Source organism: Stomoxys calcitrans, chromosome 4 (assembly GCF_963082655.1).
Source record: "Stomoxys calcitrans chromosome 4, idStoCalc2.1, whole genome shotgun sequence".
Taxonomy (NCBI): Eukaryota; Metazoa; Arthropoda; class Insecta; order Diptera; family Muscidae; genus Stomoxys; species Stomoxys calcitrans.
The window spans coordinates 133366276-133383844 of NC_081555.1; the positions used below are offsets into that span (position 1 = coordinate 133366276).

The window sequence follows — 17569 nt, forward strand, 5'->3', positions numbered from 1 at the left end:
ATTTCGAAGACTGCACAGCACAACAACAGCTTTGCATGCCATCACCACACACATTTGCCGTGGCTTCAATCAACCCAGGCCATGTGATAGGACGGTCCTCGTGGCACTGGACCTATCGAAGGCATTCGACACGGTCAGCCATGCCAAATTATTTGAGGACATCGCCAACACGTCCCTCCAGCCAGGCCTGAAACGTTGGGTCGCGAATTATCTGTGTGGCCGCCAGTCATTTGTGGAATTTAGGGATAAGAAGTCAAAACACCGTAGAGTGAAACAGGGAGTTCCCCAAGGTGGGGTGATATCTCCGGCTCTGTTTAACCTCTACCTATCCTCCATCCCACCTCCTCCAGACGGCATAGAGATCGTATCATATGCGGACGACTGTACGATCATTGCATCAGGCCCCCCACCCATTGATGACATCTGCGATAGGTTGAACGTCTACCTCAACGAACTTGCCTCATATTTCACTTGAAGAAATCTGAAGATATCTGCCACCAAATCTTCAGCCACATTGTTCACTACAAATACGCGTGAGGTTAATTCTGAGCTGGCTGTGATGGTCGATGGAGAAATGATTCCGACCATCAAGTGTCCCAAAATATTTGGTGTCACATTTGACAGCTCTTACACATTCCCCCTACATGCCGTAGCAATTTGCGATAAAGTCAAAAGTAGAAACAATGTCCTCAAGTCACTTGCTGGCAGTATTTGGGGTGCAGACAAAGAAACCTTGTTGACCACGTAAAAAGCAATTGGCCGGTCTGTGGTAAGTTATGCAGCGCCAATGTGATGAGCTTTGTGAGACGCAGTGGCATAATATTCAGATCTGTCAGAATGTCGCCCTCCGAACTGTGACGGGCTGTCTCCTCAGTTCTCATGTGGACCAATCAGGAGACAAAGATCTTACCAATGCAAAGACATAACTAATACATGCTCTCTAAGCAATACTTTTTGGGCTGTTATCGCAGAGATCATCCAAACCATCATCTTGTGGATAGATATCCACCGCCCAGAAGCCTTAAGGTAGATCTACATTATCTAGAGCGTGAGGTTCAGCGCTACAAGAGAGAACCTCTAGATCAAGCAGGTCTAGACAATATTCATGCAGACACGGTAACAGATGCGGTAAATGGTGAATGTCGTCCTTGGAGAACGACCGCCTCCTATTGCACCTAAAGAAATTGACCTCCCCCGGCAAACCAGAGTAGTTCTGGCTCAATTATGTTCCGGCAGATGCAGCCGACTCAACTCCTACAGAGCAAGGATTGATGCCGACGTGCAAGATGTATGTCCCGATTGTAACCAGACACGATAAACGTCACCTGTTCAACTGCCCAGCCAGACCCACTCGACTCAGACCCAGGTCTTATCTTAGTTGCAGAGTTTCTGGGTCTTGACACTCAACAGAATCAAGCACACGGAAGATAGAACACAACAAACTACTACAACAACAACCAGAGTAGTCCTGGCCCAATTACGTTCCGACAGATGCAGCCGACTCAACTCCTACAGAGCAAGGATTGATGCCGACGTGGAAGATGTATGTCCCGATTGTAACCAGGAACGATACACGTCACTTGTTCAACTGCCCAGCCAGACCCACTCGATTCAGACCCAGATCCCTGTGGACCCACCCCATCCTAGTCGCAGAGTTCCTAGTTATCCCGTGCCAGGCCTTCGTAAAGTGACCTACTTTCGAAGACTTCGTATCAGACTTACATATTAGCGGAACTAGAATTTGTGGGCATGCTTCAAGCGACATGGAAGTTGATTCTTTAACAGTCCCAAATGGGCAACAGATGAAATGCCTACCGCTATATTCTCGTTGCACAGGACAGAAGTTTTGCAACAATTGCATATTTTTTTTTAAACTGTTGCACATTTATAAGGATTGCAAAAAATACACAATAAACCAAAAGTGTTTCTTAACACATTGGTTTCTTGGATGGTAACAATTGGGATAGTAATAGCAATGAGGCCACCGTAGCGCAGAGGTTAACATGTCCGGCTATGACGCTGAACGCCTGGGTTCGAATCCTGGCAGGAACATCAGAAAATCTTTCAGCGGTGGTTATCCCCTCCTAATGCTGGCGACATTCGTGAGGTACCTTGCCATGTAAAAACTTCTCCTCAAAAAGGTGTCGCACTGCGGCACGCCGTTCGGACTCGGCTATAAAATGGAGGCCCCTTATCATTGAGCTTAAAATTAAATCGGACAGCAATCATTGATTTGTGAGAAGTTTTCCCCAGTTCCTTAATGGAATGTTCATGGGCAAATTTGTAATAGCAATAAAAGATAGCATCAATTGGGTACAAAAATATTATAATTAAGTACTGATGTATACTTACCTTTGAGATTTGATTTTTACTTTCAGAGTTGCATGGGAAGAGTGCATTGTGTTCCAAAGACAGCTTTCACGTACACGTGAAACACTACAGCAACGAGCACTTCAACGCGAAACCGACAGTCCAATGTTCTTTTGACGAGAAACACTACACCAACGAGCACTTCAACGCGAAACCGGCAGTCCAATGTTCTTTTGACACTACCGCAGCGAGCAATTTAAAGCGAAACTGGAAAACCAATGTTCTTGTGACGAATCCGTGAACCATACGTTTATCGCGAAACACTACCGTAGCTACTACAACGCAAAACCGACGACTAAAAACAGCATGCGCTACGACCGAAAACACCACGCACTACTTGTAGCATCCAACTATTAGCCAATATTCTTTTCGCTAAGAACTTCTATTTCTTATTGGGTTGCAATCCAACACCTATTGGAATCTATTTTTCATAGTCCTTGGTAAACCATAATACCGAAACTGAATAGGAACTGCAATTTACAACAGCTTTTGAAAGAGATGAGATTTTGAGCATACGTACACGTGAAACACTACAGCAACGAGCACTTCAACGCGAAGCCGGCAGTCCAATGTTCTTTGAAGTGGAACACTTCAGCAACGAGCACTTCAACGCGAAATCGGCAGTGCAATGTATTTGTGACAAATCCGTGATTGCAAGCGTATTTTAATCGCGAAACACTACCGCAACGAGCAATTTAAAGCGAGACTGAAAACACAAAATTCTTGTGACGAGTCTGTAATCCATAAGTTTATCGCGAAACACTACTGTAGCTACTACAACGGAAAACCGACGACACCACGCATTACGATTAAAAACAACACGCACTACGATTAAAAACACCACGCACTACTTGTAGCATTCAACTATGAGCCAATATTATTTTCACTAAGAACTCCTATTTCTTATTGGGGTGCAATCTATTTTTCATAGTCCTTGAAACGCGAGGCAATCTATAATACCGAAACCGTAAAGGAACTACAATTTACAACAGCACCAAACAAGAAACCGAACATTTTACACTTTTCCATTCCAAACACATATAAACGACGCCAAAAAAGGAGGGCAATTCATTGGAGCTTACAAAAGTTTCCAGAAAACACTTGTTTGGTATATAAATTATTTATATATTTAGTTAAAGTCTTAAATTTCTGTCTTATGATAGCACTGAACCACGAAGCGTCCACTTCAGACGAATTCCAAATGTAAAGTGAATAAATTGTTTAATTGAATTGCACTACTTGCAAATTCTAGCGATCGCCGTTTTTATGTATACATATGTTTGAGTGGTAAAGGAAATGCAAGCGTTGGTCTTTGCTGCGTGAACCGTTATATTTTGCAATGCTACCAACATTGCTTGGATGAATGTTGTTGTTGTAGCGTAAGAAAAGAAACAAAATCATTAAGGGGTATTCACAGTTTATGTTTAATCATACATAACGATAAGAGTTGGTCTTTGTTCGTGTTTAAACATGAAAAACTGTCAAACTCCATATAAAAAAAGGATACGAAAAGCCATTATCGCTTTTTTACACCTATCTCTAGTACTGACTTTGACTTTTCGGGCGAACAACTGTCAAAACGCATTGTAAAACCAATGGTGACGAAAAAAATGTGTAAAAAAAAAAGAAACAAAAACATTAAGGGGTATTCACAGTTTAAGTTTAATCAAACAGAGCGATAAGAGTTAGCATTTGTTCGTGTTGTCAAATGATAAACTGTCAAACTCCTGTCAAACTGTCAAACAAGCGATAAGAGTTGGTCTTTGTTCGTTTTTTCAAATGATAAACTATCAAACTCCATAAAAAAAGGAAACAAAAAGCCATTTTCGCTTTTTTACACCTATAGTCTAGTACTGACTTCGACTTTTCGGCCGAACAACTATCAAAACGCATTATAAAACAATGGTGACGAAGAAAATGCGAACACATTCCGTAGAAGTGGTACTGAGTTCAATGAGCAAAGTAGTAGCGACATGTTGCTGCGCCAATACAAATTTCGCTTCAATTAATTGCCAATGTAATTTAATGCTCACGAAATGCTTCAATGCTGTTGTCTTTGGTGTTTGACTGTTGTTTGTGTTTTGGCATGGTAGAAGAACTTAAAGGCATGGTCATGCGAACAGCTGAGTACAATTTTTTTAAGTTGACAAATTTCCTAATGCTAAGCTTTGATGTGTTTGCTTTCATGAGTATGTGTGTGTGTTTACATGAAAACAAAATACTTGGAAAACCAAATACTGAGCGTTGGTTGTATTTTTTTTATTCAGAATTGGTTTTTGCAAATTAAAAAAGTTTCGAGAAATTGAAAAAATGAAAAATACGCGATCGTTTTACGGTTCTTTGTACTGGCCTCTGGAGCACTAGTATGGTGGGACGCCGTATTGAAGAGCACGCGTGCGAAGGAGTTCCAGAAGGTCCACAGACTGGCCTGCGTCGGGATCACAGGGGCGCTGAGATCCGCACCGCAGGCACGCCTGGAGGCGATGCTGGATATGGAGCCCATTGAGGCGTAAATTCGGAACTGCCAATCCTGGGTCGCGCTTGGGCTGAGGGAGCACTGCATGCTGAAGGACGATGGTTGCGGCCACAGTTCTATTCTGGGTGTTATGGATACGGAGGGTAGACTGGGGAGGATCTCCGACCACCTGGCACCAGTACCGACTGGAGTGAGGGCATTCGGGATTCGTTTTCCTGAGAGGGACGAATGGAGGGCGGATGATGTTCTTGAGGAGGATGAGACCTCAATCAACACAGATGGCTCCAAGATGGAGTCAGGGACTGGATTGGGGGTCTACTCTGATGTACTCAATATCAGACTGCCGGACGAGTGTTCGGTCTTTCAGACAGAGGTCTGTGGGCCTACCGCCCTTCGAAACTCAGAATTTATATGGAAGGTATGGCGGCGCTCAAGGCCTTGGGGTCGAGGAGGGTGAGTTTGAGATGCGTGGCGGAATATTTGGAATCCCTGGATAGGCTCCGGGCCCACGATGTGACGCTGAAATGGGTTCCTGGGCATGATGGGATTCCAGGAAATGAGAGGGCGGACAAATGCGCCAGGAGGGGTTCATCTGCGACGGTAGGTAGTCTCATTTGTACAACAACCACAAATCATATGGTGCAATCTACCATCTTGTCATCAAGCTGATCGTACTTTTGCCAACACACGCAAAGAAATTTGTGTGCGTGTGTGTATACGTGTGCGTACATGAGCAGAGAATATGCGGCTAGAGGACAACAACAAAGAAAATACAAACAAAAATCTGGCCAGCTGTTAACGGCTGTTCGCGAGGGACCCCCTTTTTAAAACCGCCTTGCTAATTTTTAAGTTCTTGTACCATGATAGCTACAAAGCCATGAATATGTTACTATTACGTTACGTTGACCGTACTAACTTGATCAACCATTGACACACGTGCGACTAAATGTCACAACAATACAGCGAAACAACAACACATTTTTACCAATCACTTTAATTTTAAATGAAATTTTGCAAAATTTTATTATAATTTAAGTAAAGATAACTTTAAAATGACCAGTTTTAAGCCCCTGAATATAAAGAAATATCCAAAGACGGGCCAGGTGGTCACCCCAGACACCGAATATTGGAAACGGCTGAGCGTGAGTGGTTTTCTTTGCCTTTCTCAAAAGGAACGGTTTCTCAAACATTCTCTTTATATAGGTTCCCACTTTGGCCAAGGAGTTTGGTGCTATAGATTACATAGACTTTTCTCCCATTGAGCCTCACTACTTTGCAGTCACCTGTTCGGTGAGGGTGCAAATATACAATCCCATCACAAAGTTGGTCGTGAAAAACCTGTCACGTTTTCAAGAAACTGCTTATGGAGGCACATTTAGACAGGATGGTCGCCTATTGGTGGCTGGCGATGAGCAGGGATTAGTGAAATTATTTGATACATCCAGCAAGAATGTGTTACGTTTATTCAAAGGCCATAAAGCTCCGGTTCATAGAGTGAACTTTACTTCAGACCTGTTGCATATCGTCAGTTTTTCGGATGATAAGACAGTGAAATTGTGGGATGTGGCTAGCGAAAAATCCATTCATACATTTGCGGAACATGAAGATTACATACGAGCCGGAACAGTTAATCCTGTTTCTGCAGATGTTGTTGTCTCCGGAGGATATGATGGCAAAATAAAATTGTATGACACCCGCACTAGAGAAATTACAATGAGTGTAGATCATGGCAGTCCCGTAGAATCTTTATTATTCCTACCCACTGGCGGTATATTCATTAGCGCTGGAGGAACTGAGGTTCGAGTGTGGGACGCCTTTGCCGGCTGCCGCCTATTAACAAAATTGTCACAGCATCACAAAACGGTTACCTGTTTGCGTCTGGGATCGAATGGCAAACGTATAATGTCCGGAGGATTAGATCGTCACGTTAAAATTTATGATGTATCTTCATACCAGACAGTGCATACGCTGGATTTTCCTAACGCTGTGCTAAGTTTAGGCGTGGCTCCCAATGACCAAACGGTGGTAGCTGGCATGGTGGACGGTCTGATTTCGATTCAAAATATGGAAGCCCCAGCTCAGCCTAAGCAAACGAAATCACGCCGTAGAATAAATGTAGTTCCTGCCAGAGCGGACATAGAGGTGGATCACCAAATAACTATAGAACAAAGACAACGATTAGAGAAATACGATAAACATCTAAAACGTTATGAATACAGCAAGTGTTTAGATTCGGTGATGGGCCGAGGCCTTACATCAAAATCTCCAGAGATAATTGTGAGTGTCATGCAGGAGTTAATTCATAGGAAAGGCATGCATCGCGCCCTGGCTCCGCGTGATGATAACTCCCTCATGCAGGTTATCAGTTTTATATGCCGCTATATAAGCGAACATCGGTTTATGCGAGTACTTATCGATGTGGCCACAATACTGCTAGACGCCTATGAAGATAAAATACATACATTCACCGGAGCTTTGGGTAAAAAGTTTTTGGAATTATCTTACGTTTTAGAACGTGAAGTTGCTATGACTTATGAATTACTAGAGTTGCAAGGTTCTTTGGAGTTATTAACCGCCGCCTCAAATGTGTCCAGCAGTCAAGATAATATGATTCACTTTGTTCGGGATGATAATATAGCGTCTAACCTAAAACAATCTGTCATGGCAAAGGAGTCTTCAGTTGTGACAGTTTAGAGGTGAAAAATATTGCAAAATTTTACCAATATAATTTTAATTTGTAAAGAACTATTTTATAGTGAACATACGAGCATACGTGTGAATCTAGATTTAAATTTGTTATCAAATAAACTTAAATGTATGGAACTAACGATTACTAATTTCTAATGCAATAAAGTTGGAAGTATATAGCCTCGAAGTAGCATCGAAAAGCAGTGATCCTTGGCTGCCAGGGGGACTATAAAGCATCAGACGCAGAGCATATGTACTTGGATGCAAATCCAGTAGGCTAGATCTTTGGTGTTGGAGAAATATTGGATTTGGAGCAGCTAAAGAAAATCAGAGGGCAGTAACCATCGAAATATCTATTTCCGACTCGAAGAGTACATATATAAATTTCAGATCGTTGGAAAAATTCTAGGACGATTTAACGATGTCCGTTTGTCTCTCCGTCCGTATGTTGTTATCATGCTGCAGCCTTCAAAAAGTAAGATTTTTAGCTAATTGAGCACAAATCCGTATTGTAACCATACGCATATACCATATGCTAAGGAACAGGTGGATAAATTGTGTGTCCCATGACATAAATATAAGGGAGAAAGTGGCACAGGGCTCGCCACACTGGGGATTTTATCGCCACTCCTATGGATGACCAAAATAAATGACCTATAACTGATGCTAACTGTGGAGGAATTTGAACACCTCTGCTACGCAGACGATGTTATAATACTTCTAAGGGGTAAGGATCCGAACGAGCTATGCAGAAGGGCCGAAAGGGTCTTGCACATGGCAATGTTAACCCAGAAAAGACTGAAATATACCTGTTCGCGAGGAAGACGAAGGTGGGTCAATTTAACGCACCACGTTTCCTCAATAAGACGATTTCGATATCTGACAAGTCAAATACTTAGGTGTGATCTTGGACAGGAAACTGAATTGGAAGTCTCACATTCAGGAGCGTGCTGAGAAGTCTCACAGATGTAGTACACTATGTAGACGGGCCGTAGGCTCGAAATGGGGCCTGCATCCTAGAATAGTCCATTATCTCTACAGGAGCATGATTAGACCAATGCTCACAAGGTCAAATACTTAGGTGTGATCTTGGACAGGAAACTGAATTGGAAGTGTCATATTCAGGAGCGTACTGAGAAGGCTCACAGATGTTGGACACTATGTAGACGGGCCGGAGGCTCGAAATGGGGCCTGAATGCTAGGGTAGTCCACTGGCTCTACAGAAGCGTGATTAGACCAATACTTACTAGCGCCTCTGTAGTTTGGTGGACTGCTATGGAGAAAAAGTGCAACATAAGGACCATACAACAGGTTCAGAGAACATGTTGTCTTGGCATAGACGGAGCGATGAGGACCACGCCCACTAGGGCACTCGACAATATTCTAGATATCCGACCCATTGACATACAAATTAAGTGTAAGGCAGCCACTGCGGCTACGAGACGTAAGGTGAGGGGAGAATGGATTGAGGAGGGAAGCAGCTCATACCATAGCGGTATAATCGAGGCGACAAAAGGAAACCTGGAAGGAAGACCTGAGAAGAACCTTGAAGTCGAATGCGACGCACTGCTGCCATCGGCACAGTCTTGGATTGACGGAACCCTTGTATTGCCATCTGGAAAATCATGTTACACGGATGGATCAAAGCTAGAGAATAGAGTGGGGCTGGGGGTTTACATTGAAAACCCAGGGACTGACATCTGTTTTAGAATGCCTGACCATAATGCGGTCTATAGACGGAGATCCGGGTGATCACAGATTGCCTGAAGTGGTGTGGTGCTAACGCAAGGATGTCGAGTGTGAAAATCTTTACCGACAGTAAAATTGCCATAAGGGCAATAACAACCTGGACGGTAAGGTCGCGAACAGTCTTGTTGTGTAAGAAGGTGATTAACGCCTTCTCTGAGGATGGCAAAATCCTAATCGTTTGGGTGCCGGGCCATAACAGAGTACGGGGAAATGAAAGGCAAACGATTTGGCGGTGAAGGCCAGAGGACAGCCATAAATAAACTTTGTTAACCCGAAGCCCTTTAGGTCGACGCAGTCCGAGTTAAGGGAGTGGGCCACGAACGCGCATGCAACATTGTGGAACAGTGAAACGGTCGGCAGGACGGCGAAAATCCTATGGGGCCATCAGACCAATTCTGAAAATTCCCTGGGAATAAACTCCCAGGGAATTAATTTCTCCCTCGAATAAAATCCTGTGGCGTGTTGTCCATGCGGGGCACACATCCTGCATATTGGCGTTCTCCCTTGCCAAAAGGAGTTAAGGTGGCTAAATCGTATGAATGCTGTGGTGGTCTGCCTGAGAAGCCGTTTTATCTAAAGGCCTACTTTTATCGAACTAGAACTTGAAGATCTAATTGACATTTCCAGGCGGCAGCCGGTTTTCTTGGTGGTTGGGACGGCTGCTAGACATAGTGCTGCCGGAAAGCGACTTACGGATTTATTCTTACTCCTGTGGAGTAAATGCTGCCAAATGTGGCGCCAAGTATCTTTGAATAATTGCCCACTAAGATTCCATTAAGGAACAGGTTGTTGTTGTTGTTGTTGTAGCAGTGTGTTGTACACTAAGGCGGCAGCCCTTGCCGATGGAGAACTCCATCGGGTCAATCCGGTACGTACAACCGGCTGCCATGGGATTGAAGGAACAGGTAGAAGACTTCTTGCACATCATTAAGGGACCTCCTTTAAGTATCCGACTCGGAACGGAGTACCAATGAAATTGAAAAACTTAAGAAAATCTTCCATGGTGTGTAATGATGTATGATGAAAAAGTGAAAAATAATTTCCATATATTTTAAATTGTTCGTAAGTAAAAAGTGGTACCATTTTTTTATAAAAACATACAATTCACAATTTTTTATCCTAACTCCCTTTCATTTGTTTGGGGGAACTTTTCCCAAGTTTTATCGCCTCATTCTCCCTTTTATATTGATTCAGAATAGCTACTTTTTTCCCCTGGGTGAGATTTCCCTTTTTCGAAGTTTGTTTAGAATAAGGGAAAGGGGATTGGGGAAAAAAACTCCCAGTAAATTGTTATTTAGAATAGGGGAAAAGGGAGTAGGGAATAAACTCCCAGTAAATTGTTATTCAGAATAGGGGAAAAGGGAGTAGGGAATTAACTCCCAGGGAATTGTAATTCAGAATAGGGCTGCATATTCTCTCTCTAGGCGCTTGTGGAAAATATCCTTGGTCTGCTCGTCTTTGTCTTCCGTCGGGGCATGGGCACAAATAAGGCTGATGTTGAAGAATTTGGCTTTTATGCGGATTGTGGCTAGCTCAGCCACCAGAGTAAAGCTGGAGACAAGGTGTTTCAGTCTCCCACTAACTACAAATCCACAGCCAAATTCATGCCACGTGTTATGGCAGCTATATGAGTAGTACAGTTCGTCACCGTTTGGTGTTGTAGTGAGGCCATTCCCAGCCCATCGCACTTCCTGTAAGGCGGTAATATATGCTTTGTACTTCTCTAATACATCCGCCAGCGCGTATACTGCACCTTCTCTATAAAGACTGCGGACATTCCAGGTGCAGATCCGCAAATCAAGGTCCTTTTTTCGTTTGCGTGGATCGTCAACGCAAGTTTTCCGGGGACGGGTTACTGGCCCAGCGCCCCAACCGCATGGGTTTTGTGGGATTGCACATGTATCCTTCGTTGTGGTGAGCCGCTTGCTTCAAGATCCGATGCTCGCCTCCAGCCGCCCCTAATCTGAGAACAGACGCTGATGTTGGCCATTGGTTATTTGTAGGCGCCAATAATTCGCCTTGTTATCTTGAGTATCATTGGCACTCAGTATTTAATTAAGAGCCAGTTCCACCCGACTCCTCACTGAGACTCTCCTCTCGAAAATCGCTGACTGCCCGCGGCCGCATTTTGCAGCTACTCCGCATAAAAACTGAGCTTTTTACCATCCGCAACCTATGGGCGGCCCCGGTAGCTTTCAGCTAAGCTTCCCGTGATAACGATGCGCACCACACAAGTCGGAGGTCAAAGTTCCAACTAGTGTGGTGCTCATAGCTATCACGGCAATCCCATGGCAGCCGGTTGTATGTACCGAATTGACCCGATGAATTCCTTCATCGGCAAGGGCTGCTGCCTCAGTGTACCACACACTGTTATTACAACAACATATTCAATCCCATGGCAGCCGGTTGTACGTACCGGATTGACCCGATAATTTCCTTCATCGGCAAGGGCTGCCGCCTCAGTGTACAACACACTCCTACAACAACAACATATTGAGTTGCCCAAAAAGTAATTGCGGATTTTTTAAAAGAAAGTAAATGCATTTTTAATAAAACTTAGAATGAACTTTAATCAAATAAACTTTTTTTACACTTTTTTTTTCTAAAGCAAGCTAAAAGTAACAGCTGATAACTGACAGAAGAAAGAATGCAATTACAGAGCCACAAGCTGTGAACAAATTTGTCAACGCCGACTTTATGAAAAATTCGCAATTACTTTTTGGGCAACCCAATAGCCATCCCGTGTCAGCCGGGTGGCGCCACCTACACTTTACAAAAGAATTAAAGTGACTTTTTTTTGTTATTGATACAAACGATAGATTATAGCTTTATTCACAAAAATCCCGCGCAATTAAAAAACTTTCTACTTTTTTTTTCAATAAAACCACATGATTAATACATTTTTCTTAAAATTTATGTATATCTTATTATTTCTCATATTTCCAGTTTATTTATATTTGTTTTTGTTTTTTTCATTGTAGGTTGGTACTATTTATAGTATATAGAGGGAGTTGTATCTGTTGCTCTTTTGTAGGGGTCAGGGGAAAATAATTTAAGTTAATACAAACTAAGAGAAGGAAAGATCTGAAAAACCAAGCAGTTTCATAGCCCATTCACTATTAACTTGTTTTGGATAGGAGTAGATGGGAATAGCGTATTTTGTTTTGTTTTGGTTAAAAGATGTTTTTTTTTTGTTTGTAGTCCCAGAAATGTGTGAAGCTGCTCAAAAGCTTTGGTTCCAAATTAGTCAAGTTCTGTATAGCTGTAGGAATTTTGTTGTTGGTGTTGTGGTGGTTTTATTTAAATAGAGTGATGCGCTTGTTTGTTTAATTTAGTTGGCTGGTTTTCATTAAAATTATTTATTTGTTTATTGTAATATTTTTCTTTTATATATTTATATATATATATATGTATATTAACTTAGTTTAATGTATTTTTTTCCAATTTTTTGTATTTATAATGGTTTTGTTTTTCCCATGTTTGTTGTATATGTAAAACTTAAAAATTACAGATATTCTTTTTTATCTTTCATCTTCTCGACGACTCCATCAAACATCAGTTTTGTGTTTCATTTTCTTCTGTTTTGCAAAACACAAATAAAATAGAACTATTTATGTTTTTTTTTTTTGTATTTTAATTCATGTTTTGTTATATTTGTTTAATGCTATAATTTAAGTAATTTTATTATTATTTTATATGTATATTTATAAATTTTTCAATGTTTTTTAAACCAAAAAAAAAGATTAAAATTAAAAAAACGTGAAATAAAAACTAAGAGCTGGTAGGAAGATTAAAGTGATTTCATAAACGCTTCCCGCTGGTAAAAGGAACAGAAAAAAAGAAAAATAAACGACGATACAGTACAGTACAGATACAAATATTTATCAATATTTAAATTTAAAAAAGGAGAGAATATCCTATGACAAAAATTATTACAGAAACTACAAACTACTACGTTGCAATAGAATATAGAAGTAGATAGTATTTTGTATGATTGGTTGTTTGGATTGATATTTATAAAGCGGAGCACTAGAAGAGGAACATAATTCCTTGATGTTGCTGAAGATTTCAATGTTTCTGCTGTGGTGGCTGGCTGATCTCATGGATGCTGTGTTCAGAGTCAGAAAGGACAATGTTGTTTGCAGAGACAACAACATCTTCTTGATGTACATAAAGATAAAAGAGTCCTAGAGTACGCTATTACATTGGAAAGTATTATAATTACACAAAAGAGACGGGAATACACATCACAAGAACCATTCATCCGTCGGGGGCAAATGATGAAATTGGTGATAATGGGGATTAGAAGTAGAAGGAGCAGTAGGTTTTTGGCGGCTACACCAAAGAGACACAACATAAAAACTTCTAAGCAGCTTGATAGAGACTATTATGGTAATGTGTTTTTATGGGATATTGGTGGTGGAGCTGGTGGTGGTGGTGGTGGTGGGTGTCTGCTGGAACATAAGAACTTTGTAACTTCTAATCTTATCTTAGCCATCCTCTTTGGGGGGTGTAAACCAACCTGTTGAAATAAAAACCAAACAATGATCATACGAAATGTGCACATCAGGCGTCCAGAAAAAACATATTAATTACCATTCTTCTCATGTATCTGAACAAGGGATTTAAAACTCTGCTGCGCTCTCGCCAAACTGTACTGACCCTGTGATAAGGCCTGAGTAGATAATTTAGTTATTCCAAAAGAAAAATCATTGCAAAAAATATAATACAACAAAAAAAAAGTGCATTATGTTCGACGGTGCCGAATCTTTAATACCCTTCACCATGGATCGCATTTGTCGAGTTCTATATGTGCGGTATCTCTTTTTAGGCAAACAAAGAATATTGAATAAGAATTGTTATGCTATTAGAGCTATATCATTCATTGTGCAATATTTCAGTTCATTCGGATAAGAATTGCGCCTTGTAGGGGCTCAAGAAGTAAAATCGGGAGATAGGTTTATATGGGATCTGTATCAAGCTATTGATCGATTCAGACCACATTAGACATGTATGTTGAAGGTCATGGGAGAAGCCGTTGTACAAAATTTCTGCCAAATTGGATAAGAAATGCGCCCTCTAGAGGCTCAAGAAGTCAAGATCCAAGATCGGTTTCTATGGCAGCTATATCAGGTTCTATACCGATTTACGCCATACTTGGCACAGTTGTTGTAAGTTGGAAGATACCAAAACACTACGTGCAAAATTTCAGTCAAATCGGACGAGAATTGCGCCCTCTAGAGGCTCAAGAAGTCAAGACCCAAGATCGCTTTATATGGCAGCTATATAAAACATTGACCGATTTGAGCCATACTTAGCGCAGTTGTTGGAAGCGATACCAAAACACCACGTGCAAATTTGACCGATTTGAGCCATACTTGGCACAGTTGGAAGTCATAACAAAACACCACGTGGAAACTTTCAGCCAAATAGGATGAGAATTGCGCCCTCTAGAGGCTCAAGAAGTCAAGACCCAAGATCGGTTTATATGGCAGCTATATCAAAACATGGACCGATTTGGCCCATTTACAATCCCCACCGACCTACACTAATAAAAAGTATTTGTGCAAAATTTCAAGCGGCCAGCTTTACTCCTTCAAAAGTTAGCGTGATTTCGACAGACAGGCGGACGGACGGACATGGCTAAATCGACTTAAAATTAATATATATACTTTATGGCGTCTCAGACGCATATTTTTAGGTGTTACAAACACAATGACGAAATTAGTATACCCCTTTCCCATGGTGGAGGGTATTAAAATCGTATTAACTTCGACGGTGCCGAATCTTTAATACCCTTCACCATGGATTGCATTGCCAAGTTCTTAGACATTTTTAATGAGAAACTGAAAAATTATCACCCATAAAGGATAACAATGCCAAACTTCAGGTTCTCAAGAAGTCATATGGGTAGATCGCTACTTAATGAAGACTTTGGCAATATGTTTTTGATTGCTCTAGCATAGAAGACAATATCAGCTATATCTCAATATAGTCCGATCTCAGCCATATTTGTGTCCTATGGTGGAGGGCGTAAAACTACTCACTGTTTCAAATTTCAGCGAAATCGGTTAAAAAATAATCCTTTTATGGGCTTCAGACCCTTTATTTAGAGATCGGTTAAGGTCAGATGTCGGGAGGCCTAAAACTACTCATTATTTCAAGTTGCAGCGAAATTGGATAAAAAGTAAAGCTTTTATGGGCTTCAGACCTTTAATCGGGAGATCAGTCTATATGACAGCTATATCTAAATATAGTTCGATCTGAACCATATTTAGGTCAGATATCGGGAGGCTTAAATTAATCCACTGTTCCAAATTTCAGCGAAATAGGTTGATAAATAAAGCATTTATGGGCTTTAGACCCTTTATCGGCAGATCGGTCTATATGGCAGCTATATCTAAATATAGTTCGATCTGAACCATATTTAGGTCAGATGTTGGGAGGCTTTAATTAACCCACTGTTTCAAATTTCAGCGAAATAAGTTAATAAATAAAGTATTTATGGGTTTCAGACCCTTTATCGGCAGATCGGTATATATGGCAGCTATACCTAAATATAGTCCGATCTGAATCATATTTGGGTCAGATGTCAAGAAGCTTTAAGCTAATTTAAGCTAATCACTAGACCCTTTATCGGCAGATCGGTCTATAAAGCAGCTATTTCCAAATATGGTCCGATTTGGCCCGTTCAAGAACTTAACCAGCGTGCATCAAAAAGACGTATCTGTGCCAAATTTCAGCTCAATATTTTAAGTTTTGAAAGCTGAATAGTGATCACAACAGAGGGACGGACAGACGTATAGACGGGAGCTCGCTCTATCGAATTATTAACCGATCTGGGGCCGAATTACCATATACGTCCACGAGTAAAAACGTTCGAAATCTCTCTATTACGAATTATGTATCTTTATTGGATGGGATTTTTTTTTAAATCGAAAAATAAGAATGTTTAAATCGACCATTATGTATAAAAACTTTGACATACAAATTTATGTATGTAGTGGTGTAACTTCCATTTAATAGGAGTTGAAATTTAATTCGAAACGAAAGCGCTCGATGCGCTCAATCGTGTATGCGGTAATTCAGCCCCTGGCCTATTTAAATGCCGATTATATTAATAAGAAGTGTTTGTACAAAATTTCCATCGACTAGCTATTCTCGTCCAAAAGCTAGCTTGACAGACGGACGGTTAGTACTAGATGGAATCAAAATGTCTTGAGTTAAGGTACTTCCGGCCCAATATTCCAAAGTGTTGGATCCTATGGTGGAGGTTATAAAAATGTTATATGTTACTCATTGCCTACTTACCTTAGTTGCGCCGAATTGTATTCTGGCTTTGCCCTTAACTAATGTTGCTGCAATTTGCATTATAACCGCTTCCACTGTGTATGCGGAACTCCAGCCTTGTTTGGTAAGTAATTCCATGCAAATGGCCCCTCCCACTAAGACATAACCACCTGTAAAATAACACACACAAAAAAATTGTTGATATGGTTATTTGACCCACCTCCACATTGCAGTTCATCATCATACCTGATATTATGGGATGTACAACGCGAACGAATGGTGGTTCAAAGGGATAGGTTTCTTTGAATATAATATTTAAAAGAATACTATCTTTGCCTTCTTTTTCTTTGAGCATAATCAAATCGTTGTGTAGTGGGCTGTCTGGATCAACGGACTTAAGGCGTATATTCCATTCGTATATGGAGTCATTTACTAATTCTATGGAGTACATATTGCTCTTAAACGAATCTGAACGATATATATCACGTAATTCTTTCATTAAACGATCGGTTGCTTGAACGGAACCCGAAACTGAACCCTGTTGAAAAGAAATTGAATAAAAATATTGAATAACGACTTCAAACAAGTAAAGAAATTAAAATTTTTAAACTAAAAGTAAACAAAGTTTTTATGTGAACGAAAACACAGGGATTTGAAAAAGACTATTATTTGTGCTAGATGGAGCCATTTGAAGATGTTGCTAAACGTTATGCACTTGGGAATGAAAAAAAAGCCAGTAACGAAGGACAAAGTCTCGGGCTGTGCCGACTGTATAATACCCTACACCTACCCTATAAGTACAATGTGGGAGCTGTATCCAATTCTGAACCAATTTTGATGGAATTCGGCCACCAAATATGTTCAAACTGTAATAACTACGGTTGACAAATGATAACATTATTGCAAATTACCCAAAATCTGGCGAATATTTATATGGGAGCTATATCTAATTCTGAACCGATTTGGAGTAAACTTCTCAGATAATGTGGTATTCGT

General features: G+C 40.9%; 2 protein-coding genes across 6 annotated transcripts in view; one reads left to right on the forward strand and one right to left on the reverse strand.

The window, feature by feature from the left end:
• The first annotated feature begins 5804 nt into the window (after positions 1–5804).
• Positions 5805–7669, forward strand: LOC106085660 (U3 small nucleolar RNA-associated protein 15 homolog). Its single transcript, XM_013249986.2, has 2 exons — positions 5805–5988; positions 6050–7669. Exons 1-2 carry the CDS (start codon positions 5899–5901, stop codon positions 7538–7540), a joined length of 1581 nt encoding a protein of 526 aa, XP_013105440.2. The 5' UTR covers positions 5805–5898; the 3' UTR covers positions 7541–7669.
• A 5093-nt stretch (positions 7670–12762) lies between these two features.
• The window catches only part of LOC106085665 (ubiquitin-conjugating enzyme E2 Q2), a 36764-nt gene continuing 31957 nt past the window's right edge, over positions 12763–17569 (reverse strand). For 4 of the 5 annotated variants that reach the window (XM_059367474.1, XM_013249992.2, XM_059367473.1 and 1 more), the window contains 4 exons: positions 16820–17111; positions 16595–16743; positions 13880–13958; positions 12763–13805 (listed from right to left, as the gene is read on the reverse strand). In XM_059367474.1, the coding sequence (XP_059223457.1) occupies positions 13774–13805; positions 13880–13958; positions 16595–16743; positions 16820–17111 (552 nt within the window). In that variant the 3' untranslated portion in view covers positions 12763–13773. The remainder of the gene's footprint in view (positions 13806–13879; positions 13959–16594; positions 16744–16819; positions 17112–17569) is intronic. The other variant, XM_013249995.2, reaches the window with a different exon arrangement.

Coding starts and splice junctions, on each gene's coding strand:
- LOC106085660 (XM_013249986.2), top strand. CDS start 5,899: ATGACCAGTTTTAAGCCCCTGAATATAAAGAAATATCCAAAGACGGGC. Junction 5,989..6,049: donor AATATTGGAAACGGCTGAGC/GTGAGTGGTTTT, acceptor CTCTTTATATAG/GTTCCCACTTTGGCCAAGGA.